The sequence below is a fragment of the Sesamum indicum genome, linkage group LG6 (genome assembly GCF_026168435.1).
Source record: "Sesamum indicum cultivar Baizhima isolate 11 linkage group LG6, ASM2616843v1, whole genome shotgun sequence".
In the NCBI taxonomy this organism is placed as follows: Eukaryota; Viridiplantae; Streptophyta; class Magnoliopsida; order Lamiales; family Pedaliaceae; genus Sesamum; species Sesamum indicum.
Window position 1 is genome coordinate 7,635,060 of NC_142662.1, and position 9,852 is coordinate 7,644,911.

General features: G+C 38.3%; 4 protein-coding genes across 6 annotated transcripts; 1 reads left to right on the plus strand and 3 right to left on the minus strand.

Annotated features, from left to right (window-relative positions):
• Positions 1-65: 65 nt before the first annotated feature.
• On the plus strand, positions 66-4,593 carry LOC105164639 (S-adenosyl-L-methionine-dependent methyltransferases superfamily protein). Of its 3 annotated transcripts, none has more exons than XM_011083334.3 (13): positions 76-448; positions 830-888; positions 1,025-1,075; positions 1,259-1,394; positions 1,775-1,860; positions 2,302-2,400; positions 2,506-2,559; positions 2,648-2,792; positions 3,037-3,098; positions 3,200-3,287; positions 3,560-3,640; positions 3,891-4,052; positions 4,203-4,593. In XM_011083334.3, exons 1-13 carry the CDS (start codon positions 211-213, stop codon positions 4,451-4,453), a joined length of 1,512 nt encoding a protein of 503 aa, XP_011081636.1. In that variant the 5' UTR covers positions 76-210; the 3' UTR covers positions 4,454-4,593. The 3 variants fall into 3 exon arrangements, with proteins under 3 accessions (XP_088737847.1, XP_011081636.1, XP_020550486.1); XM_020694827.2 differs by having other exon boundaries at positions 323-459; XM_088881721.1 differs by lacking the exons at positions 3,560-3,640; positions 3,891-4,052; positions 4,203-4,593 and adding an exon at positions 3,397-3,550 and having other exon boundaries at positions 66-448.
• Positions 4,562-5,464, minus strand: LOC105164640 (17.3 kDa class II heat shock protein). Its single transcript, XM_011083336.3, has one exon. It carries the CDS (start codon positions 5,341-5,343, stop codon positions 4,873-4,875), a length of 471 nt encoding a protein of 156 aa, XP_011081638.1. The 5' UTR covers positions 5,344-5,464; the 3' UTR covers positions 4,562-4,872.
• A 1,106-nt stretch (positions 5,465-6,570) lies between these two features.
• Positions 6,571-7,343, minus strand: LOC105164638 (18.8 kDa class II heat shock protein). The gene has a single exon (XM_011083333.3). It carries the CDS (start codon positions 7,267-7,269, stop codon positions 6,796-6,798), a length of 474 nt encoding a protein of 157 aa, XP_011081635.1. The 5' UTR covers positions 7,270-7,343; the 3' UTR covers positions 6,571-6,795.
• A 1,508-nt stretch (positions 7,344-8,851) lies between these two features.
• On the minus strand, positions 8,852-9,516 carry LOC148787686 (serine/threonine-protein phosphatase 7 long form homolog). Its single transcript, XM_088881068.1, has 3 exons — positions 9,397-9,516; positions 9,124-9,315; positions 8,852-9,043 (listed from the first exon to the last, which is right to left on the minus strand). Exons 1-3 carry the CDS (start codon positions 9,514-9,516, stop codon positions 8,852-8,854), a joined length of 504 nt encoding a protein of 167 aa, XP_088737194.1.
• Positions 9,517-9,852: the final 336 nt, after the last annotated feature.

Sequence of the window (9,852 nt, forward strand, 5' to 3'; positions counted from 1 at the left end):
AAACGATAGGGATAATTTTGAAGTCCGTCCGAAAAGTAGGGATGAAAATGAATTTTGTGTGTTTACTGAAAAGTCGTTTTAAGCAACCGAAATCGCGTTTCCATATGGAGAAACCCTAAACCCTGGACTCCCCTGCTTCGTTTTCAAGTTCATGCGATTGTTCAAAAATTGACATAAAAATCTTCACCGCTTTTTGTCAAAGCGTGAGCTATGGCTCGGAGAAATCCGGTTACATCGGCGGCTAAAGAACGGAAGCCGGAAGAAAAGCGGCAAAGCAATGCCGAACGATCGGCTTACTTCGCTCGGAGAGAAGCCGCTAAGGTCTTGCGCAGCATGCTCCAGGGGGACGCTCGGCGCCGAGCCGTCGGCTCGATTAAGTCGCTTGTTTACAGCCCTTCCATCAGGAACAAGAAGGCTACTTTTGCCTTGGTCTGCCAAACTCTCAAGCGTATGTAGCAAGTTAGCAACACTCCTCACTCAACTTAATTGTATAATAAGTGTGGCAACAATTTGGAACAATAATTAGGAAGAACGAAAAATTGTTTGTTATTAGGAGAGTAATTGAATCTACAGAGCAGACAGCAGCAAACTTGTTTTAATATATTGTTAATGACGTACCAGCCTGGAAGAACCTTTGGTTAAATTTCATGTTTGGTTGATATGCTTCACAGTTTTTTAGCTTAATGAGCTGAGACCAAGCTGAGCTTAAATAATTATAGTACATCAATGGTGTTTAAAGTTCATGAGATAAGTTGACAAATAAAGCTTAAACGAGCTTTCAACGGTCGGTCAATCACTCTTAAAAATGTTTGTTGCTTTGGATCTGTAGATCTCTCACTTATTAAGGATGTCATGGACGGTGCAAATGTTCTAAGTGCCAAGTGGAAGGTAATAACTGATAGAACACATTTTGATTTAATTATATAAAAGTAGTTACGTCTGTTTTACTTATAGTATGCTCTTGACCATGTTGTTGATATTGATATTGTCTTAATTTTTTACTTATTGGTGTCCGTTCCTACAGAAGCAGAAAGAATTAATGTATATCATCACATATGACTTACTCTTTGGACAGGTGACTCTTTGCCACTTCCTTTTTCTTTCCTCATGAGGATCTGAGTAGTTTTAGGTGATTCATGTGTCCTTGCTGTTGATTTGTTTATTTTCTGCAATCCCCCATGAGGGTATTTCTCCTGGCATTGGCATTGCTATATTTTCATGTTTCTTCTAAATTGTTGACTTGAATATCTATTTCTAGAAAGGTTCATTTACTGGTGATGCCGAGAAGTATCTCATGCTAAAAAAAGATGCATTACAATCAGCTCTATCACGGATTTTAAGGCGCAAGGGGGTGAAAGATGTAGAAGACTTGGTGGCTCTTGATAAAGTTTCTGGTATATAAACTCCTGGTAGTTTCCTGCATCTGGTGAACATTTTTACTCTTATACCGAATCCGATTTTAAAAATATGACATTATCAAGGATTTCTGAGAATGTAGTTTGAAATTGAAGAATGACCACCATCTTTTTTCAAGGTTTGTTGTATTTGTAGTTTGGTTTGGATTTGGTAGGCATTGTGCATTTCTCACAATAGCAGGCTGTAAAATCTATGCCATAACCAAGCTGGGGCATCTATATACAGAAAATTTTCTCTGTTTCAAACACTTTTTTTTCCATGTGTCGGAGGAAATGCACCAAAGAACCAGTACATCACAGATTTAAGTATTATATAGCTCTTCAGTTTTTTCCCTGAACTTAATCATCTGTCTCTGCAGAATTGCAGAAACCTCGTTATGTTCGTGTGAATACTCTGAAGATAGATACGGAGTTTGCCATACGCGAATTAAGACAACAATATGCCGTATGATCTTTTCTTTAAATCAGTACACTTTACAGTTAAGCTATTTCTCATGTATTACGCTTCTTCATCAAGAGCAGTGCAAAACCTGTGACTTTGTTCGGATGTCAATGAGCAGAAAATTGTCGATTAGGAAAAAAATGTTGTAGAAATGTTTCATATAAAACCAGAAAATGTTGTAGAAATGTTTCATATAAAACCAAAAACGAAGAAGACCTCAGACAAGGAAGGTGAGAGGGTAGAGGTTTGGGGAAGAGTGACACTAGATTGTTGCAAAAGAAGATAGTTGTGATAATGGCTACATAATCTGTACTTTTGGAAAATAAAAACCAAGGGTTACTCTTACTAGATTAATCACATAATTGATGTAACCTTTTGCCTGCAAGATTAATTACATGTTTATCTCATACATGAAGTTGTGTTGCTGTTGCCTCTACCACTCAGGTCCAAAAGGATGACATAGTCCCAGACCTATTGATTCTCCCACCAGGTGCTGATTTACACAATCATCCCCTAGTGATGAATGGAAGTATTTTCTTGCAGGTACCAACTGTCCGGAGGTTAAAGCGTCTTATTAATGCTTTTGTGACTGTTAATTGGAAGAGTAAGTACCACGAATAGGAAGTATAAGTATCTTTTTTGTTTCAGGGAAAGGCAAGCTCTATGGCTGCTGTAGCTCTTGGACCCAAACCTGGATGGGAGGTGTGGTACTAGTAGATCCTCATATATATATATATAGTTTTCTAATTTCACAGTTGTTATTGCCTAACACAAGACCGTTTCTTTGAAGGTCATTGATGCCTGTTCAGCTCCTGGGAACAAAACAGTGCACCTTGCTGCTCTTATGAAGGGCGAGGGAAAAATTTTAGCTTGTGAACTTAACAAGGAAAGGGTTAAGCGCTTGAAAGATAATGTCAAACTGGCTGGAGCCACAAGTATCCATTGCATCATTTGTTGATGTCGACCAGTCCATACTCTAATTTGAATATTTTGCTTGATGTGACGATGCTTATTTCTCCCAATGGGATCCAACTCCTCTTTTCTCTTTGCTGTTGTATTTTCTCTTCAGTGTTCTGCTTTATCCAAAACATGGGAAGCAGTCTACCAATTAATAACTGTTTCTTCTTGACATCTTTAGTTGATTATTGCATCAAAGATGACAAACTTAACTCGGCCTAGATGTAAAAGTTATGCATGAAGATTTCTTAAATCTCGATCCTAGACATCCTTCTTATTCAAAGGTGATTCTGAAGAGTACTTTGGTTGTCTGAATTCTCTCATTCTTGATTTATCTTCTTGATACAAGTTCAAATTCTCATGAATAGCTCCTCCCATTCTGCAGGTTCGTGCTATACTTTTAGATCCATCATGTTCCGGATCAGGGACAGCTTTTGAGAGATTAGATCATTTACTTCCATCACATAATGCAGGTCATTTTTAGTCCTCTGTCTGTGGAAGTGCCACTTTTTGTATGTTACTATTTCATATTAACACCTTCCACATCACTTAATTGATTTGTTTCATTCTCGCACTTAACAGTGCATATCATGTTTTTCACAAGCTGATCCTGAGGACATGTGACCCAGGAAATACTCCTATCCAGTAGCTTGATAGCAAATTCCGTTATGTTGTTATTATCATGAGCTCTTCTACAAAGGTTTTATTCATTCAAAATGTTCTCTTTCTTGGGATTTTTCACCAGGTGGGACTGATCTGGTTGACATAAAGCGACTGCGAAAGCTTGCAAGTTTTCAGAAGAAGGTGCTGGAACACGCGTTATCTTGTAAGCCTAAAATTTGATTACCATCGTGCTGTTCAAATTCAATTTAATTACTCAATATTGCTCCAATAATAATTTGTCTTTGTGATATTCAAAGCTTTACACATGCCAGCCGTAATGGGTTTCTGGATCCTGTCAAGAAACCTCCTAAAAACAGCAATGTTCTTATCCTCTATTTCCACGTTTCATTTTGAGTTGAATGGATTTGTCTCAACAAAAGCATTGACTTCTTATTTCTTGAATTTTGTTATAGTCCCAGCAGTGGAGAGAATCGTTTACAGCACGTGTTCAATTCATCAGATTGAAAATGAAGATCTCGTCAACTCTGTTCTGCCTATAGCTTCATCCTATGGGTTTCAACTGGCAACAACATTTCCGCAGTGGCCTCGCCGTGGCCTCCCAACGTTTGATGGGGGTAAGCTTTTCGTTATCTGGATGTTGGCCGGGTGGGAGGGGAAACTTTTCTTTTTCGGGCATATGACGGTTAAGAGATGCAACGAGGCGAGTTTCTTTTCAATTGTATTATTGACAATCTTTCTCGCATCATATTTTTCTTTGTTTTCAGCTGAACACTTGTTAAGGACGGATTTGACCATAGACAAAGAAGGTTTCTTCATCGCTCTGTTCGTCCGGGAAGGCATTCATCAGCCTGAAGACTGTAGCAAAAATGCAGAAAACCATGCAGGCAGTGTCACTAGGAAAAGCTCCTGTAGGACTAGAAAACCTTTGAACATTTTTATTGCCAAAATGCTTAAAGTTTCGCCTCACCAACAATTCACACTCTGGCGAAAGAGAGCACAGGCACCAGCAACCTAAGGCGTCTAAATTTTCCCAGACTTTTTTACCCAGTTGTATGCAAATTTCTAACTGCAGAATGTGATTTTCAGTATGTAGCAACACACTGTATTACTCGAAAAATAGAAATGAGCAACAGGAAAGCACACGTTCATAATTCATTACGTACCAAATACTGTGATAACTCTTACATGCTACATAGATCATCCAAGAACTGGAAGCAAACAAACCTTGTGCAAACACCAAGGGAAAATCCTAATCCAACTATGTCCTATCTCCACCAATCACAAGAAAACACAACACATTTATTTAAGATTGGTTTAGATTCGGGATGCATAGTAGTAATTGTACCCGACATTCTTCGCTGCGTCAAACCATAAATACCCTCTCCACCAGGATCTCCATAAAACAGTAGCAGTTGGAAAGTTGACACATTTGTCTCAAGCAATCTTCACTTGAATAGTCTTGGGCTTCTTGGGCTCCGGCGGTGGCAGTTTCTCCACCGTAACAGTGAGCACTCCGTCCTGACAAACCGCCGTGATCTTGTCCGTGTTGGCATTCTCCGGCAACGAGAATTTCCTCATGAACTTGCCAATCCTGCGCTCCATTCTCACGTACTTGACTCCCTCCTTCTCCTCCTCCCTCTTGCGCTCACCGCTGATGAGCAACACGTTGTCCTCAACCTGCACCTTGATGTCCCCTGATTTGAGGCCCGGCATGTCGATGACAAAGACGTAGGAGTTGGGGTACTCCTTGACGTCGGCGGGAGTGGCGGCCATGGCCCTGGCGTCGCGGACGTAGGTTCTGGTGGGGGCGCTCATGGATTTGTTGCCCTCGGAGTCATCGGTGTCGATCATGTTGTGGAGGGTGTGCATAAGTGGGGCGTCGAATCCGAGGAATCTGAAGTCCATGCTTGATCTTTCTCCGAATGTGGGATTGTTGTGCGGGAGATTTTGATGCTTATCGCATGAATGCAACGAGAGTGAGATGTGGTTGGTTAGTTCATTTATAGGATGGGTAGAAAGGAGGAGGAGGAAGTTTCTGGAGAGAGCAAATAGAAATTTCTGGGAGTATCAGGTACAATCCGAGTTTTTCTAGAATTTGTAATGTCTGATACGTGGCAAGATGGCAGGGAGATTTGGAATTTCTGTTTTTCTCTTTACTACAGCTTTGATCCGAAAAAGAATATCAGACAACTTAATTGTTTTTTTCACTTTTTATATTTGATGTTGGATATTTTTATATCTATAGGGCATTTATCAAGGGAGATTATTGTAACGAATTTTAATAAATACTACAGATAATTAGGGAAAATATGAATTATCTACGACATTCGTCCATGAATAAACTTATTTTTTATTAATTAAATTAATTAATAATTTTCTAATATACACATTTAAAATTAATTTATTTTATTAATTTTGATTCATGATTGTACTATCTCTCATAGTTTCAGCCAAGTTAATATATATATAATAACAATTTAAGTTATACACATACATCAAGCAGGCTCCTTTAATACTTCAAAAATTATAAAAGAATCAGGGGTTTGAGTTTGGTGATTAAAATATGAATATCTTTCTTCTCTTCTTCTTTGTTTTTTTTTTCAATTTTTGACAAAGAATTTGTTTTTTCAATTTTTGACAAAGAACAGATGATAAGAGTATTGATTTTGACAATTAAAATTATACTGTACCAATTTATTTAATTTTTTTGGTGATACAAATACTATTTGTAATTCTGATTAGAAATTAATTAACGGCCAAAAGAAGACTAATATTAGGTTACTATATATGGTTTACAAAAATAAGAATAATATGAATTCAATGAAAATAATTGTTGACTTATGTTCTTAATTCCTAGCGACAATAAATCACAAGCCTTATCTGTCGCATGTTATCCACTCGCCATACTCCCTTCAATGTTACAATTATTACATCGCACTAATTAGTCTACATATTCATCTAATTCGAATAGTTGACATCATTATCCTCATATTTTTGGATTAATGCACGCATCAGTTTGAATTAAATTCTTTTGTTTCAGTTTTCTACTTCATTTTTTCATATATATATATACATACATTTAACAATTACACAAATAATATATACATATATATTAAATAAAAAAGAATAATATGATTTGAATAAAAAATTAAATTCCCATGCGAAATAGATTATATTATACTGATGCACACAACTTTTATATATTAATTACAAGCGAAATGCTTACTTTTCATTGTACATCACCGAGAAAACGAGAAACAACAACATCATCATCATCATCATCGTCATCTTACCAACCACATCACACAACTTCCTTAGCCTCCTCATACAAACGTAAACTCGTCAGTTATATTGCCTTTAATTCCCGATCTTGACCTCAATGGTCTTGGGCTTCTTTGGCTCCGGCGGGGGCAGCTTCTCCACCGTCACAACCACCACGCCGTCGCGGCACGCCGCCGATATAGCCTCCGTGTTTGCATTCTCCGGCAACGCAAACTTCCTCATGAATTTCCCCAGGCGTCGCTCCATCCTCAGATACTTCACTCCCTCCTCCTTCTCCCTCTTCCTTTCCCCACTCACCACCAGAACTTTGTCGTCCTCCAGCTGCACCTTGATATCTCCGCCCGCGATTCCAGGCATGTCCACCATGAAAACGTAGGAGCTGGGGTACTCTTTGACGTCCGCCGGCGTCGCCGCCATGGCTTTGGCGTCGCGGATGTAGGCTTTAGAGGGGTTGTTCTGTGTGGGTTTTTCGTGGTCTTCCGCGAAATCTAGCATGTCTTGGAGCGTGGAGAGGAGGGAATTGTCTAAGCCGAAGTTTCTCAAATCCATCGGTTTTCTTTGGAACACAACTTTGATGAGTTTGCTTAAATACTTTCACTGCAGTTGGAGATGAGAGAGGTTGTACGTATGGGGTCTTTATATAGGGATGGATTGGATGGGGTTAACAGCCTGCTCGTTGTTGCTAGAGCCTTCAAGTTTTTTATTACGTGTCAAGTAGAGAGGAAATTAGAATGATGAGTAATGGGAGATTGCTATATTGTTCGATTCTCTCCAGGAACCATCAGGAAAGTGCTACTCGGTGGAAAAGTTGGGCCAAGAACCGAGTTATTTATTTTTTTATTATTAAAAAAAATTATATTAATATAATTATATTTAATAATATAATATTATTATGTCTAGTCGTGTTTTGAAATCACGACTAAACACAAAAAATTGCCAAAATAGCAATTTCTGCCCAAGTCGTGATTAGAAATTCCGACTTGGCCATTTTTTTTTAATTTAATTAATTTTGTATAATTTAATTATATATAATTAATTTTTAACAACATATTAAAGTCCAAAAAATTATAATGTTAAAATTGCATTAATGTAAAAAATTACAATTAAGGGTACAAATGTGTATTTATTTTGTACAATTGTAAAAAATTACAATGAACTATACAATTACAAATGTAAAAAATATCCACCCGTTCCACAATTCCATCTGTGGCGTTGACGCCGAGGTCTTCTTATTTTCTTGCCCACACTTTGTACTGGCTCATTTTGCGCCTCATTTTCATCACCACCGAACCAACTTGATGTTGTTGTGGAACTTGAATTCACATTGTCATGATATGCACCATACGATGAAAATGTAATTGGTGAAATATTATATCCTTGTGCATATGGTTGATTAATGCCAAGACCAAGGTCAAGAGAATAATCTTATATTTGGTTTGACATATATGGAGTCGATTGAAATCAATCACCTTGAGATGGTTAAGGCATGTAATAATCTTGAGGCGATTGAGGCACATAATAATCTTGAGATGGATATACTGTAGAAGGACCAGCTATATCCACCCCAATATCATGACGTTCAACTGAACCAGTTGACATTTGGCTAGAACTTCTTCTTTGCATGTGGGATGTTGTGGGAGCATCATCAGATGGAGAAGCAATTTGCTGTGGCTGTTGGGTTATAACTTCCTTGATAATATGTAACTCATGTTCAAATCTATCCACCAATTGACTATATCCTTCGATATTTGGTGGTCTAGATCAACATAAAGTTTCAAGGGCATTCACCTCATTTGCCTGAAAAGTGTAGAAAAATAATGAGCCTTGTGTTGTTAAAAAAGAATCTAAAATAAACTATGTAATATTATATAACAACATACCACAACTTGCAATATAGGTGCTTCTCCAGGTTGGTATCCTCTTTCCACACGTCTATCAATAGATGACGATACGAAATTTCTTGTTATGTTGTAGTACCATTCCTAATAACCTCGTTCTGTTTCCCTTCTATTAGAAATGGGTGGCCTATGTACAACCGTGTCATATCGTCTTTGCCATCTAGTGATATAATGTATGTGTTGTAGGTACCAATCTGCGCCCGTGTGATTTTTACGGGAAATCTGATGGAGGCTCATATCTCGGGTTTCCGTGATTCTGGTACATTTTGCCTCATCCCGAATTGGCGAACAACCCGTTCGGGACGATGCATTTCAACTATGGCGTAGAATATCAATGGACATGATGACCTCCACAACTTGGGGTCCAATTCATCGACGTAAGCCATAATGACATCCGAGTCCATGCCATATGACTGCCATATGAACTGTAATAAATAAAAAGATGTAACTTAATATGCATTTAATTCACGGTATAAATGTACTTATAATATAAAAAATAAGTTACCTGATCCAGTTTTTCTCTTATGACCCGGACAATTCCCCGTACTGTTCGGGTGAAAGTGTGCTGACAATTCCAAGTAGCACCATATGGTGTTGCTGGGAGCCAGCGATTGTTGTCCATTTGGACTTGGCCCATAAATAATCGCTGGGTACCAAGTCCAGGGCAAAGTGGAGTAATCCGTGACCATGCCCAAATCTGCACGAACAATACAAATATGTGTTATTAAATAATATTAATAGCAAAAAGATTGTGTAAAAGTTATTAAGTAAATTTTACCTGTAGCAATTGTAGTGCGCCACCAATTGCCGCTTTGCCTTTTGTGCTTGCATTGCATAATTCGCGATATAAAAATATCAGCACAGCACTCCCCCAACTATAATTCCTCGTTGTTTTCATATCTTCTAATTTTGAGAGATATAGTAATGATACATAGTTACCTGAGGAATCTGGGCACATCAATCCCCCCAATAGAAGTAATGCAACAGCACGGGCATACTGGACGACAAAGTCATGGGGAGTGTTATAAGTGATATCGACAAGAAAAAATGGACAGCATCTCATGACGGTAGATGGCGATGCGGAATTCTGACGACAAATATGCCGGAATGCATAAATGGAGTATTGAAAGGCGCTCGCCGCCTACCATTGACAACAATTGCTGAGATGACGTTTCAACGAAGTGTCCATTATTTCCGCGAGAGGTTAGCGAGAAGTTCTGTAATGTTGGCCAAC

Bases quoted from the DNA above. Each gene is read 5' to 3' on its own strand.
- LOC105164639 (XM_011083334.3), top strand. From the start codon at position 211: ATGGCTCGGAGAAATCCGGTTACATCGGCGGCTAAAGAACGGAAGCCG. The intron at 1,861-2,301 runs GTATGATCTTTT...TCTACCACTCAG, and splicing joins AATTAAGACAACAATATGCC to GTCCAAAAGGATGACATAGT. The intron at 2,560-2,647 runs GTGTGGTACTAG...GTTTCTTTGAAG, and splicing joins GACCCAAACCTGGATGGGAG to GTCATTGATGCCTGTTCAGC.
- LOC105164640 (XM_011083336.3), bottom strand. From the start codon at position 5,343: ATGGACTTCAGATTCCTCGGATTCGACGCCCCACTTATGCACACCCTC.
- LOC105164638 (XM_011083333.3), bottom strand. From the start codon at position 7,269: ATGGATTTGAGAAACTTCGGCTTAGACAATTCCCTCCTCTCCACGCTC.
- LOC148787686 (XM_088881068.1), bottom strand. From the start codon at position 9,516: ATGAAAACAACGAGGAATTATAGTTGGGGGAGTGCTGTGCTGATATTT. The intron at 9,316-9,396 runs GTAAAATTTACT...TTGTTCGTGCAG, and splicing joins GCGCACTACAATTGCTACAG to ATTTGGGCATGGTCACGGAT. The intron at 9,044-9,123 runs GTAACTTATTTT...TATTTATTACAG, and splicing joins TAAGAGAAAAACTGGATCAG to TTCATATGGCAGTCATATGG.